At 37.1% G+C, this 16,265-nt stretch overlaps 1 protein-coding gene and 1 pseudogene across 8 annotated transcripts in view; one reads left to right on the top strand and one right to left on the bottom strand.

Moving 5' to 3' along the window:
- Positions 1 to 16,265, bottom strand: part of ALMS1 (ALMS1 centrosome and basal body associated protein) — a 214,840-nt gene that overhangs the window by 49,336 nt on the left and 149,239 nt on the right. For all 8 annotated transcript variants that reach the window (XM_045788273.2, XM_087863546.1, XM_087863545.1 and 5 more), the window contains 2 exons: positions 16,118 to 16,255; positions 12,306 to 12,476 (listed from right to left, as the gene is read on the bottom strand). In XM_045788273.2, the coding sequence (XP_045644229.2) occupies positions 12,306 to 12,476; positions 16,118 to 16,255 (309 nt within the window). The remainder of the gene's footprint in view (positions 1 to 12,305; positions 12,477 to 16,117; positions 16,256 to 16,265) is intronic.
- Positions 13,819 to 15,673, top strand: LOC148109674 (aurora kinase A pseudogene; annotated as a pseudogene).

The following is a 16,265-nucleotide window of genomic DNA, read 5'->3' as shown; positions in this document are numbered from 1 at the left end:
TTTTATTGAGCCATTGGACATCCCAGAGCTCTACTTAACAAATGTTAATTTACTAAAGTCATAACAGTTAGATATTGCCAAACTGCCCTACTCCTCAAAAAATTTGCCATAAATTTGCAATTCTAACAACAGTATTATGAAAATGTATGTACGTTTTCCCATACCCCAACAATAATTTTTATTGGCATCAAATTTTTTCATCTATACTAAAAGCCTTTAAAAAAAACCTGTAATTTAGTATATTTCTTTAATTATTAAAAAGGCTAAGTATTATTTCATATTTTTAATGGCCATTTATATTTCTTTTACCATAAAATTCCTGCTCATGTCCTTTGATTTTTTTTCTGTCAGACTGTCTTTGATTTATGAAAAGTTCTTTGCACATTAAGGAAATTAGCCCCCTTTTCTCAATATCAGTTTAAAATTCTTTTTTTTTTTTTAAAGATTTTATTTATTTATTCAACAGAGATAGAGACAGCCAGCGAGAGACGGAACACAAGCAGGGGGAGTGGGAGAGGAAGAAGCAGGCTCATAGCGGAGGAGCCTGATGTGGGGCTCGATCCCATAACGCCGGGATCACGCCCTGAGCCGAAGGCAGACGCTTTAACCGCTGTGCCACCCAGGCGCCCCTCAATATCAGTTTAAAATTCTTTTCCTACTCTCCACTTATAAATTGACTTCGTATATGGTATTTTTTCACCATAAAGAAATTTAAATTTAAAAATGTAGACAAATTTATCAAATCTTTGCCTTTATGACTTTTAGATTTTGTCACCTTACCTTATTAAGTAACAATAATCCATACCTTCATCTAGAACTTTTATGATTTCGTGCTTTTATACACTTACATCTCTGAAATATATGAATTTTGGTAAGAGAAGGTAGAACTACAACTTAAGTCTGTACTTCCACGTCCCCAAGTGCTAGGTAAGCATCTTGGCATGATTTGTTGAATAATCCATCTATTCCAAACTAATGTGAAATGGCAGTTTTATCACAGAGTAGATTCTCACTGTATTAAGTTTATTTCCATTAATGTGCCCACTCTCAGTCTCTTGCTCCAGCAGCATCCTTTTAACTACTACTGTTCTATAGTTCATTTTAATACCTTGTGTGGCTAAACCCTACACCATCTCCATCACCTTTTTCAGACTCTTTCTGGTAAAGAGAAACTTTATTTTATTTAAAAAAAAAATCCAATCCTACGAAAAAGCTGCAAAACAGTATAATGAACTTATATATTTCTCTTAGATTCACCAGTTACTAACATTTTGCTACACTGCCTTTATCTCTCTTTCACAACCATAAACACATATATACATATATTATTAATATTTTATCTGAGCCACCATGGAAGAAGTTGTAAACATCATGTCTTTTTCACCCTGCCTTTTCACATACTATAGGACGTATACCCTAGAAAGAAAGGTAGTCTCTTAAATACCATTATCAAACATATCTAATTTAACATTGACATGATACTAATGTGAAGTTTATATTCAAATTTCAGCAATTTTCCCCAGACCGTCCTTTGTAGTCTTTTTCCCCTGGGCTAGAGCTCAATCTAGGATCATGACTACATTCAGCTGCCATGTCTCTTTAGTATCCATTAATCTAGAGTAGTTCCTCGGCTTTTGTCCTTCATGACACCTGCATTTTTGAAGATGACAGAACAGTTATTTGTAGAATGTCCTTCAATTTGAGTTTCTGTGAGTTTCACTGTGATTAAAGTTACGCATTTCAACAGTTCTACAGGAGTAATGTGTCCTTCTAAGTACATCATATGTAGAGTACATAATTTCAATGTGTCCTATTCCTGGTGGATGTTAATACTGAAGTCCAGAGTTCTCTACTGCAAAGGTTAACTTTTTTCCCTTTGAAATTAATGAGCAATGTGGGAAGATATTGTGGGATATTTCAAGGCTGAATAAATATCCTTCTCCCCCATAAATTTTCACTCACTGGTTTTATCATTCACTGATGATTCTTGCTTACATCTATTATTACTATGAGGGTTAACTATGGAGATTTTCTAACTCTATTTTTCCTATGTTTAGTTGGCATTGTACTATGAACAGAAGCCTCCCCTTTTCTTATCTATCTAATCAATGAATCTTAATGTGTTTTAAAATCAGTATGGATGCATGAGTTTTTTATTTCTACGTGTTTTTTATTATGTTAGTTAGCCAACATATAGTACGTCATTAGGTTTTGATGTAGCGTTCAACAATTCATTAGTTGTATATAACACCCAGTGCTCATCACAACATGTGTAGGTTTGTTTGTTTTTTAACGCGTGAGTTTTTTAAAATAAACCTTTTGATTTAGAATAGTTTATTCTCAGAAAAACAGTGAAGGTAGTACAAATACTTTCCTATACTTCATACCCAGTTACTTCTATTATTAACACCTTACATCAATACAGTACATTTATTACATTTAATGAACCAATAAAGATGAATTATTATTAATCAAAGCCTACACTCTATCTGATTTCTTTAGTTTATACCTAATGTTCTTTTTCTGTTCCAGGCTCCCATATAGGTAAACTGCATTACATTTAGTTATCATATCTCCTTAGGTTATTCCGGTCTGTGACAGTTCCCCAGATTTTTCTTGTTTTTCATGGCCCTGACAGTTTTGAAAAGTACTGATCAAATATTTTGATGAATGTTCATTTGGGTTTTTGATGTTTTTCTCATGACTAGACTGGCGTTTCAGGTTTTGGGGAGGAAGACTTTAAAGTGCCATTCTCATCACATGTTAAGGGTACATACCATGAGCATGACTTATCACTGTTGGTGTTAACTTTGATTACCTGGCTGAGGTAGTGTTTGTCAGGTTCTTCACTATAAACTTACTCTCTTTCCCCTTACTATGAGCAATCCACTCTTAACGAGGAAGGAGTTATGCTCTGTCTCCTTAAGGGTGGAGTGTCCATATACTCCATAAATACTCATACATTTGGAATTCTGCACAGAATTGTCTATTTGCTCCCATTTATTTATTTAATCATTTATTTATATCAATATGGACTCATGGTAAAAAGTTGAAATTTCTTTAGAGAGATGTGCATCTGCTTCAGCCTTCAGGCGTATGAGTTGGCACTACCAACCTAGGGCTATTTTAAATAAAATTCTGGGCTGGAGAATTTTCAAGTAACATGTAGTTCATTGCACCAACAAATTGTACCACTCCAAAATTCACAACTATAAACCTGCCCGAGAGCTGGTCTGCAGTTACACATTTCAGGATAAATTTGCCACTGCCTTCTTCCCCCCAAGCTTGTTACCATGGCTGACACAGGCAAATTTCCTTGCTTTTACTCTTTTGCACGGATGTGTTTATTTCTTATTTATTCTTTTACTTAGATTGCAGCCTACTGGAAACCCAAGCAAGATCTTTTCACTTTGGGTGTGCCCTAAGTTGTATAGTTTGTTTCCAACTTCATGTAGACATTAAAAATAAATCCCAGGGCAAGCCTCTTGGGTCCCCTCCCTCGTTGGGAGCTTTGTAGTATCGCTCAATAAACTTTACTATCACTCAATAAACTGCTTTGCTGCTCAGCACGGGGGGGGGGGAAGAAAGAAAGAAAAAAAGAGGGAGAGAGAGAGAGAAAAGAAAAAGAAAAAAAAAAAGGAAAAAAATCCCATATCTACAGAATTCAGCTAAAACCCTTAGGGTGACAGTTAGCTTTAGTGCTTAATTATCTCTACAGTGGGTTCGGGCTTTCACTTTATTTTTGGGACCTGAAGATGCTTAACTGTCATGTCAACTCTGATAAGTGTTAGAAGATAGTTTTGAGGAATGCCTGGGTGGCTCAGTGGGTTAAGCATCTGCCTTCAGCTCAGGTGTCATGATCCCAGGGTCCTGGGATCTAATCCCACATCAGGCTCCTTGCTCAGCTGGGAGCCTGCTTCTGCCTGCTGATCCCTCTACTTGTTCTCGCTCTCGCTCTCTCTCTGACAAAAAAATAAAATCTGAGCGAGTAGTCCAATGCAGGGCTTGATCCCATGACCCCTGGATCATGATCTGAACAGAATCCAGGAGTTGGACACTTAACCAACTGAGCCACGCAGCCACCCCAGATACAGCTAGATCTTAGGGGGAAAATTTATGGTTGTAAATGCCTATAACTAGAAAGCAGAAAGATCAAGTAAAAAACCCTAAACTTCCACCTAAGCATAAGAAAAAGAGCATACTAAAACTAAAGCAAACAGAAGGAAGGAAATTATAAAGATCAGAGTGAAAACTAATGAAATAGAGAATAAAAAAGGAAAAAAATAATTGAAACCAAAGGCTGGTTCTCACAAAAAATTAACAAAATAGACAAACTTTAGCTAGATAAGCCAAGGAAAAAACTAAGACTCATATAAAAAATGAAGTAGAGAACATTAGTACCAATTTATCACTAATAAATACATTTTATTTATTTACAGAAATAAAAAGGATTATAAAGGAATACTATGAACTATGTATGCCAACAAATTAGATAACTTAAATGGACAAATTCCATTCCTAGAAAGTCGTAAACCACTGAAAATGACTCAAGAAGTAATAGACAATCTGAATGGACTGAGAGCAAATGAAGAGTTTGAGCTAGTAATAAAAAAAAACTACCTACAAAGTAAGTCCAGGCCCAGACATCTTCACCCCTGAATTCTACCGAACATTTATTTTTTTTTAAAGATTTTATTTTTATTTATTCAACAGAGATAGAGACAGCCAGCGAGAGAGGGAACACAAGCAGGGGGAGTGGGAGAGGAAGAAGCAGGCTCATAGTGGAGGAGCCTGACATGGGGCTCGATCCCATAACGCCGGGATCACGCCCTGAGCCGAAGGCAGACGCTTAACCGCTGTGCCACCCAGGCACCCCATCTACCGAACATTTAAAGAATTAAAACTGATTTTTTATAAGTTCTTCTAAAAAATAAAGAGAAGGGAACACTTGCCAATTCATTTTATGAGGCCAGTGTTACCCTGATAATAAAACCCAACAAATACATCACAAGAAAATTACAGACTGAGATCTCTTATGAATATGGACACAAAAAGCCTGAACAAAATACCAGCAAACTAACATCTAAATATAACATATTATACACCTTCACCAAGTGAGATTTATCCCACAAATATAAGGTCGGTTCAATATCCAAAAATCAATCAATATTAAAACACAAAACTCACTTTATCATGTCAAAAGGCACAGAAAAAGCATTTAACAAAATCCAACCCCTCCTTCCCCCCCTTTCTTGATAAACACACTCAACAAACTAGGAATAAAGGGAAACACCTTCAATCTGATAAAGGGATCTATGAAAAACCCACAGCTAAAACCATACTCAGTGTTTAAAGACAAAATGTCAGGGGCACCTGGGTGGCTCAGCTGGTTCTGCCTTCGGCTCAGGTCATGATCCCAGGGTCCTGGGACTGAGCCCCGCATCAGGCTCCCTACTTGCTTTCTAGGATCTAGAAAGTTCTAAGGAATACATAAAACATTTATATTAAAACTACTAAAATAAGTTCACCATGGTTGAAGGATAAAAGGTAAATATTAAAAAGTCAATTGTATTGTTACACACTTGCAAATAACAGTTCATAGATTGGAAGACTAAACATTATTTAAAAGGCAACAATTCCCAAAATGATCACAGATTCAACACAATCCCTACCAGAATCCTAGCTGATTTCTTTGTAGAAATTGCCAAGCTGACGCCAAAATTCATGTGGAATTTTAAGGGAACCAGAATAACCAACACAATTCTGAAAAATAACACAAAGTCGGAAAACTCACACTTCCCAATTTCAAATCTTACTACGAAGCTATTTATCAAGACATTGTGGCACTGACACAGGGAAAGACATATAGATCAGTGGAATAGAACTGAGAGCCCAGAAATAAATCATGCATCTATGGTCAACTGATTTTCAATAAGGGTGCCAAGCCCATTTAATGAAGAAAGAAGTCTTTTTAACAAATGGTGCTGTATCATAACTGGATAACCACATGGAAAAGAATTAAGTTGGACCCTTATATACAAAATTATATACACTATATACAAAATTTAACTCAAAATGAATCAAAGACCTAAAAGTAAAACTAAAAGTATAAAACCTTAGAAGAAAACACAGGGATAAATCTTCATGACCTTGGATTTGGCAAAAGGTTGTTAGAACATGAGCAACAAAAGAAAAAAGAGACTTCATCAAAATTACAAACTTTTCCACTTTAAAGGATATCATCAAGAAAGTGAAAAGACAACCCACGCAATGGAGAATATGTTTGAAAATCAAAATTTTGATAGAAAAAATGTATCCAGAATATATAAATAACTCTTAGAACTCAATAAAAAGAGAAATAACCCAAATAAAAACCACATCAGGTTCTGAATAGATATTTCTCAAAGGAAGATGTACAATTGACCAATAAGCACACAAAAAGATGTTCAACATCATTAGTCATGAGGGAAACGCAAATCAACAGCAAAATGAGATACCAGTTGATACCCACTAGAATAGGTACAATCAAAAAGTCAGGGGGCACCTGGGTGACACAGTCAGTTAAATGTCCAACTCTTGGTTTCGGCTCAGGTTGTGATCTCAGGGTCATGGGATCAAGCCCTGAGTCAGGCTCTGCGCTCAGCTTGAGATTTTCTCTCCTTCTCCCTCCGCCCTTCCTCCCCATACTTGTTCTCTCTCTCTCAAACAAATAAATAAATAAATAAATAAATTTTTAAAAAGTCAGATAATAATAAGTGTTATTGAGGTTGTTGAGAAACTGGAATCCTCATATACTGCTAGTGGGAATGTAAAATAATGGAGCAACTCTGGCAAACAGTCTGAGAGTTCCTTAAATGATGAAATTTCAAGTTATATAACCCAGTGATTCTACTCCTTGGTATATACCCAAGAGAAAAAGAAAACATATGTCCACACAAAAACTTGTATATGAATATTTATACAGAAGCATTATTTATCATAGTCAAAAGGTAGAAATGACCCAAATGTCTATTAATGGGCAAATGGATAAAATGTGGCATATACATACAATGGAATCTTATTCAGCCATTAAAATGAAAAAAATATTGATATGTGTTATAACTTATATGAACCTGAAAACATCATGCTGACTTAAAGGAAGCCAGTCACAAAAGTCTACATTTTATATGATTCCTTATTAATTATTGTATTAAGGGCCAGAATAGAGAAATCTATAGAGACAAAGTAGAGCAGTAGAGAGTGATGAGGGGATTAGAGGGGTGATAGCTAAGGGTATAGGGTTTGTTCTTGAGGTAATGAAAACATCCTAAAATCAACTGTGTTGATGGCTGCACATACCTATGACTAGGGTAAAAACCATTGAATTGTATACTTTAAATGGGTGAACTGTATAGTACGTGCATTATATATCAATAAAGCTCTTCAGAAATGTTCTATGGGCATCTGAAAAGTTTTAAAGATTTTTTGAAGCATACATTTATACATATCTATTAGATTACCCTCATTATTTGCATTATTCCCAGATGTATTTTTAACTATGCTTTTTTTTTTTTTTTAAGATTTTATTTATTTACTTGACAGAGATAGAGACAGCCAGCGAGAGAGGGAACACAAGCAGGGGGAGTGGGAGAGGAAGAAGCAGGCTCACAGCGGAGGAGCCTGATGTGGGGCTCGATCCCAGAACGCCGGGATCACGCCCTGAACCGAAGGCAGACGCTTAACCGCTGTGCCACCCAGGCACCCCTTAACTATGCTTTTTATAAAAAATTTCATTTCTATGATCTCTCACGAGGTAAGCATGGGTAATCAACCTCTCTACTATTATTCTGTATTGTCCATTTCTCCTTGAGGGTTCTCTAGAGTTTTGTTAGTTTACGGTCTGTTCTGCATTCCTCCCATCTCCAACCAAAGTTCCCTCTCGCCACTTAAGAGTGTTTTCATTTTCATTTTATATATATTTTTATGCTAATTCATGGTTGAAGATGTACGTGTTATAGCCTGATTGTGCATTGCAAATCAGTATAAAAATATTCCTCCTTGATTCCTGCAACACTTTGGGTGCTTCCAAATATTATGTTTCCAAATTTCTTTTTGATATGTCTCTAGTTTTCCTTTTACTTGCAACCGTTCTGAGTCACTTTGTTTTTAATGTGTCTGCTATATAGCATGGAACTGAGTTTGTTTTTTAACCTGAGTTTTTTTTAATTAATGAATGTATCCCATAAATATATATAGTGTTGTTTTGTTTTTTCTCTTTTTTTTTTTTTTTAAAGATTTATTTATTTGACAGCAAGAGATGGAACACAAGCAGGGGGAGTGGGAGTGGAAGAAGCAGGCTCCCAGCGGAGGAGCCTGATGTGGGGCTCGATCCCACAACGCCAGGATCACGCCCTGAGCCGAAGGCAGACGCTTAACGACTGAGCCACCCAGGCGCCCCTGTTTTTTTTTTCTAATAGGCCCCACACCCAGCACGGAGCCCAGTGTGGGGCTCAAATTTTCAACTGTGAGATCAAGACCTGAGCTAAGATCAAAGGTCAGAGGCTTAACTGACAGCACCGTCCAGGGGCCCCAATGTTTATATGTTCTCCATTCTCTGTTTTGTGGTATTTTTTCCTTTTCAGATTTTATTTATTTGAGAGAGAGAGGGGGGTAGCATGAGCAGAGGGAGAGGAAGAGGGAGCAGACTCACCCCTGAACAGGGAGACGGATGTGAGGCTTGATCCCAGTACACCAGGATCAGGACCTGAGCCACAGGCAGACACTTATCTGACTGAGCCACCCAGGTGCCCGGTATTTTTTCTTTTGTTACAGATTTTCTTTTTTCTTTTTCCTTCCCCTTACTCTGTTACTCCTACCATTTTTCTAAATATTGTAGACGTTTTATAGTTTTAATTCTTTTAGAAATAACTTTCATAATTTTAAATACTATAACTTACACATGTATTTCTTTTCTTTTTTTCTCTCTCTCTTTTTTTAAGATTTTATTTATTTATTTGACAGAGAGAGAGACAGCCAGTGAGAGAGGGAACACAAGCAGGGGGAGTGGGAGAGGAAGAAGCAGGCTCCCAGCGGAGGAGACTGATGCGGGACTTGATCCCAAAACGCCGGGATCACGCCCTGAGCCAAAGGCAGACGCTTAACAACTGAGCCACCCAGGCGTCCCTACACGTGTATTTCTTGACTTATCATCCTAAAGGATGAAAACAGCTCACTTACACTTCTTTTAGCCTGCCTTTCTTCTGCCTGTCTCCTTGCTGATTTTTCTTTTTGTTTTTTTTTTGCCTTGCCTTTTCTGTGTGGATGCCTGTACAATGTACTCTTTTTCTTTGAAGTTCAGTACTATCACCAACATATGTCTGGGTGTTGATTATTACATACAGATTTTTCCTTAGGACTGGGGTAGGTCCTTTTAAACTGCAGATTCGGTTTTCCTTATACATCTTATTTTTTGTTACCTTCTTTAGAGATACTAACAGTTACCACTGTGTTAAGATTTCTACTGTCATTCCTCAAATTATTTTTTCTAATTGCTTTCATCTCCTTCTTCTGTTAAAATTCTTTTCCTTCAATTTGTTCTCTGATCCCCTGAATCTCTTTACCTCTTGTTATTATGTAAACTTTATTTAACACAGCTCATGTCTTCTATAATTATTCATAGTGTAAAACATTAAGGAAAAAATTTCTTGTCTTCTAGAATATGCTTTTACAGATTGTAGTTCCATCTTTCTTCTCCAAGCTATGTCTCCTACACTACCCATTGCAGAGTTGCAGTTTTTTCATCTTACACATTTTTTTTTATTGTGGTACAAAACATAACATTAAATTTACCAACTTAACTATTTTTAAGTATACGGTTCAGCAGTGCTAAGTATATTCACATTGCTGTGCCACAGAACTCTAGAACATCTTCATCTTGCAACATTAAACACCATACCCACTAAACACCAATTCTCCCTCCACCCCCTCTACCAGCCCTGGGCAAATACTTTTCTATATTATGTTTCTAGAATTCTGACTACTTTAGATACTTACATATATGTGAAATATACAGTATTGTCCTTTTGTGACTGGCTTATTTCAACTTAGCACAACGTCTGTGAGTTCGTCTGTGTTATAGCATGTGACAGGATTGCCTTCATTTTTAAGGTTACATTCTATTGGATGTATGTACCACATTTTCTTTATCATCTGTTGAACATCTGGGTTGTTTTCATAACTTGATTAATTGTAAATAATGCTGTGATGAACTTAAGTATGCAGATATCTCTGAGATGTTGCTTTGAATTATTTTGGATATACACCCAGAAGTAGGATTGCTGAATCGTGGTAATTCTATTTCTAATTCTTTGAGGAACCTTGATCCTGTTTTCCATAATAGCTGCAACATTTTATATTCACACCAACAGTGCACAAGGGTTCCAATTCCTCTGCATTGCTGGGACAATTACTTTCTGTTCTTTTTGTCCACATCCTAATGGGTATGGAGTTGTATCTCATTGTGGTTTGTGATTTGCATTCCTCTGATGATTAGTGATTTCAAGCATCTTTTCATATGCTTGTTGGCTAGTCATATATCTTCTTAGGAAAACTGTCTATTCAAGTCCTTTGCCCATTTTTAAATTGGGTTTCTTTGTTGTTGAATTATAGAAGTTGCGTGTATAATCTGGATATTAACCAATTACCATGATTTCCAAATATTTTCTCCCCATTCCCAAGGTGCCTTTGCACCCTGTTGTGTCCTTTAATGCAATTTTTAATTCCTAGTAGTATAATGCATTTATTTTTGCTTTTGTTGTCTATGCTTCTGGTGTCAAATCCAAGAAATCCTTGACAAATCAAATGTCATGAAGCTTTTCCCTTTTCTTCTAGAAGTTTTTAAATTAATTTAGCTCTTTTATTTGGATCTTTGATCCGACTTTGAGTTAATTTTTGTATATAGTAAAAAGTAAGGGTTCAACTTCATTCCTTTGCATGTGGATACCAGTTTTCTAACACCATTTGTTGAAGTGTTCTTTCTGCAGTGTGTAGTCTTGGCACCCTGTGGAAAATCATTTATCTTATATATTAGCTTATCTATTGATCCTGATGTGAGCAGCTGCACCCGGACTATTTTCAAAATACAATATGGACAGATCAGCTCTTTGACTTCTTTCTTTCCTTATCTAGGTATGTTCTATCTTCCTCTAAGAGGAAGTTTGACAGCTAGGTAGTAATGACTTATGTTCTATATCTTCTTTTATGTTAGAAATAGGGGGCCATGGTTAAACATGGCCTTTTACTTGGCTTTTACTATTATTTTTTAAAAGGTTGTATTGAGGCTCTTTCTGTCTTTATCACAGTCTTCTGGAACGCCTTCAGATTTTAGGTTTCCCCGTTTCAGTACTGAGACATGATACTTCTATTATTATCAGCCTTCAGTATTTATTTGTAATACTGTTTCTAAATTCACAGATTTTCATCTTCTCAGAGGTAACAATTATTTTACATAATGAAGTGATTTGCATGAAAAAGCAAAAAAAAAAAAAGAAGAAAAAGAAAAACCGATGTGTATTTAAATTGTGAGGCAATGTTATCATCAGAATAAAATGGGGAGTGCCTGGGTGGCTCAGTTAGTTGAGCATCTTGATTTTGGCTTGGGTCATGATTTCAGGGTCCTGGGATTGAGCCCCACATTGGGCTCCGCGCTCAGTGGGGAATCTGCTTGAGGAGTCTCTCTCTCCCTCTGCCCTCCCCCAGTTCCCACTCTGTCTCAAATAAATAAATAAATATTTTATTTATTTATTTATTTATTTATTTATTTATTTATTTATTTATTTATTTATTTTCAGCCAGCAAAATCTAGTTTATTTCGGAATAGCAAAAGAATTCCAATTCAGGACAAGCAAACTATGGCAAACCATAGGCAACTCGAGAGAACAAAGGAGGAAAGTGTCCATTAATAGAGAAAAGGAAGAATTTGGAGGGGTTATTTTTTTTAATAATTTTTTTATTGTGTTATGTGAGTCACCATACAGTATATCCTTAGTTCTTGATGTAGTGTTCCATGATTCATTATTTGCGTATAACACCCAGTGCACCATGTAATATGTGCCCTCCTTAATACCCATCACCAGCCTATCCCAATCCCCCACCCCCCTCCCCTCTGAAACCCTCGGTTCATTTCCCAGAGTCCACAGTCTCTCATGGTTCAATAAATAAATCTTAAAAAAAAAAAAGAATAAAATGGAAACACACAGACAAAGGCCTTGTCTCTCTCTCACTCCTCTCGTACTCCCCTCCCCACCCCCCTGCCCCAATTCCATTACCTGCAATATCTATCTGCAAGGATTCTTTTTCTTTTGTCCAGGCTTCCTTAGGAACTGTCCTCTTACTATGGATCTCCTCTTTCTGTTTAATGGCTTTAGTGTCTGGCAGACTTTCAATCTTTATGTCCCGTGGTACAGCTGAGTCCTCTGCAGCAGCACGACCACCGGAACCTAAGAGAGGTAAATTAACACAGTATCCAGACAAGAAGTTGACAAAAAATATTTTAAAATACCTCTCAAGCATCTAATATGTGAAAGGCACTGCTACTGGTATTGAAGAAAAAAACATAAAAAGACCATTTAGAAATGTGTTTAGAAACTATTAACTCAAATTGGAGTTTAAAAATATACAAAAACATGGGGTGTCTGGGGGGCTCAGTCGGTTAACCATCCAACTCTTTATTTCGGCTCAGGTCATGATCTCAGGGTCATGGGACTGAGCCCCGCATCAGGCTCCATGCCTGATGACTCCAGCAGTGGAGTCTGCTTAAAGAGTCTCTCCCTCTGCCCCTCCCCCAGTCTCATGTGCATGCTCTCTCTCTCTCCAAAATAAATTTAAAAAAATATACAAAAACAGATGTCATACAAAATAAAAGAATTACCGCATAAGAGAAAGAAGTATAGGTACTGAAAAAGGGAGAAACTACTTCTAGCTAGGAGGATCATGAAAGAATTCTAGAGTAACAACTGATTTGGGTGTTAGAAGATAGCTAACCTGGGATACACATTGAGACAGAAAGGGAAAGGCATTTTAGGCAAAGGTAACTACATATGAAAATAAGAAAGTCAGGAAAGCAACTGAACATCTAAGAAATAGAGCAAGTATATTATGGTTTATTTGAGTATAGAATTTATAAGGAAAAGAGTTGCCTAAAAAGTTGTTTGGGAGCTGATTTTACTATTCTGAAAGGCTGTACTAAAAGAGTTTAGATTTTATTCTTAAGGGCAATGAAAACTTTCTGATTATGAGATTAACAGGATCTGTTACTAAAACGGTCATTTAGCAACAGCAAAAAGGGGGGTAAGATTTTGAACTGTTGCCTAGAATACAACATAACTTATGAAAACAAGCAATACACAAAAAAAGAGAGGTGGCTAATTATGCTCCAAAATGTTTCTATTTATAATATTGGCAGAGACTACCAGCTGTCCTCTGAAATCCATTTTCCTTTCCTCTAAAATAAAACCTTGACAATAGAGTGGACAGGCTGAGGGGATCCCGTGTCCTTCAAATTCCTCCCAGTGAGTTCCTTCATGAGCACAAAAGCTCGTTTCCAGCCATTGACTACTTCAGATTCTGAAGCAGAAGCAATTACAGGCAACCAGTGTCCTTAGTCCTATCCCTAGGTCACTGAATAATACCCCAAAGAGCAGCCCTAGCCATCAGCCCTTGGAAATAATTCTGAAAAAGGAACTCATGTCAAAACAGTAAAATGAAGAATAAAACACACACACACACACACACACACACACACACACACACACACACACAACCCCCCCAAAACAATGGACTTAGGAAGATTTTGATTTGGTCGCCTGCTGGGTAAAATAAATTTTGATAATGTTTATTTGCGGAGAGAAAAACAAAGCAAGTGTATCTTAGCTCTTAAAGTATTACTTAAAGCTCAACTGGAGAAAGTAAGAGGTAAGCATCAGCTGAGAAAAGCAGAAATCCAATCCCACCTTAGACATCCAAATATTTTCAGATTGTATGGCTACTTCTATGATGCTACTAGTTGACCTAATTCTAAAATATGTACCCCTTGGACCTGTCTATGGAGAACTTCACAAACTGTTAGTCTGATGAGCAAAGGACTACTACTCTTCTGTAACAGGACTGGCAGATGCCCTGTCTTACCATCATTCAAAGAGAGTTATTCATGGAGACATTATGCCAGAGAACCCGTTTCTTGAATCGACTAGAAAACTTAAGCTCACAGATTTTGTGTAGTCGGTATATGCCCTCATCCTCCAGAACCACCCACTTATTGCAGCATCCTGGACCACTTACCCCCTGAGACGAATAAGGGCCGAATGCATGCCCTTTAAGGGTGAATCTCTGGAGCCTTGGAGTTCTTTGCTATAAATAAGTTGGGAAGCCTCCTTTTGAGGCAAGTACATACCAAGAGATCTATAAAAAATATCCTAGGTTGAATTCCTATTCCCTGGCTTTGCATAAGAGGGAGCCAGGGACTTCTTTTCAAGACAGCTGAAGCATAACCCTAGCCAAAGGCTGACTCTCAAACAGTGTCCCAACACCCCTGGATCACAGCAAATTCATCAAAACTATTTAGATTCAACTTTGAATCTTTCAATCTTAAGAACCTGGTAAGGAGGGGCGCCTGGCTGGCTCAGTCGGTAGAGCATGCGATTCTTGATCTCAGGGTTCTAAGTTCCAGCTGCACACTGGGTATAGAGATGACTTAAAAAAATAAAATCTTAAAAAAAAAAAAAAAAAAAAAAAGAACCTTGCAGGGAGAGAAATCCCTGAGCCAGGGCTGCTGTATAATCTGTCAGGAACAGGCTACTGACATTTATCTTACTGCTGCCTGCCTGCAATCTAGAGCACTACAGGGTTGGGTTTTTTGTTTTGTTTTGTTTTACTGAGCAGGCAGTACTTTGGTCTCCCCACTCAGAAAGCTTCACTTCAGTAAACATGATACTCTGAAATGAAAGAAGGCACAAGACTCCTGCTAACTTCATTGGTTTCATAATCTGGAGACGAGACTCAATTGCAGGCACCACACAGCCTGTTCTGAGTAAGGTGTCTTTGTGGAAGATGAAGCCGGGGTCTGACTGCGGGAAAGTGACCACTTTGCTCCAACTTGATCAGTTAAAGGGCCATGCAGTAACTTTCCAAATAACTAAGGGTATGTGTTACCTACTGGGTGGCCAAGCCTGGTAAAGCTGTCAGAATGAATATGGATGTGATTCTTTCACATGAGAAAATGAAGATTTTTGTATTTAAAAAAAATAAAATAAAACCTTGACTTTACTGGGCAAATGGTTACCAGAATAAAGATGATATTTCCCAGCCTCCTGGCAACACAGCTTGGTATGGATGTGTGACTAACTCTGGCCAATAGGATGGAAGGGGAATGGTACATGTAACTTTTGAGAAGTATTTAAAGAAGGAATATACTTTTTTCTTTCCCTTTTTTCCCTTCCGCTGGCTGGAATACAGGCCAGATGGCTACTGCATGAGAATGGAAGCTAAAAATGTTGGAGCAACAGGAGAGAAACAGCTTTGTTCCTTGATACACTGGAGCCCATATCTGGATTTTTACAAGAAAGTGAAATAATTTCCTGTCTTAAGTCAATGTTACTTTGTCTTTGTTTTCATCTCTCAGAGCCAAAACAAATCCTAACTTTAACATGCTATTATGGTCATTTTTTAATCAGCATAATCCCATTGAAGTAAATTAACTGGATAGGTACTTAAGAAGTAAACAAGCTGAATTCTTAGAGAAAAAGGTTTATGTACTACAATAGTATTAAAGAGTGAGCATCTTGTGGAACTGAATTTTCTTATCAGTAAAGTTTCTTTTATCAGTAAAGTCCATTATATGAATTTCCGGCAATGAGATTAACTTGTGTACTATAGTCACAAAGTTGTCCAGCAATGTCTTAAAGAGCTTTTAAAATGTTAATTTTACCTGCCAATCTATGCCAAAAAATTGTATCTAATATGCTATTTCACATATGAGCAAGACAAAGGCTGAAGACAGTAAGGGAACAGAGAATACTTTTCTGTCTACATTCATTTTAGAAGGCCAGAAGAAAATAATACACAGATAATTCAGTTCAGTTACCTTCAGTTGTTTTCTGCAAGGATTCTTTTTCTTCAGGTTGGGCAGCCTTAGTCACTGCCTTTTTATTATAGATCTCCTTTTTCTGGTTTTTATCTGAGATGTCTTCATCCCCAATGAGGGAAACTTGAACTTGGGCATCTGGAATAAT

Source organism: Ursus americanus, chromosome 7 (genome assembly GCF_024610735.1).
Source record: "Ursus americanus isolate L20-20 chromosome 7, mUrsAme1.1.p, whole genome shotgun sequence".
NCBI classification, from domain to species: Eukaryota; Metazoa; Chordata; class Mammalia; order Carnivora; family Ursidae; genus Ursus; species Ursus americanus.
This window is presented reverse-complemented; position numbering and strand designations above follow the sequence as displayed.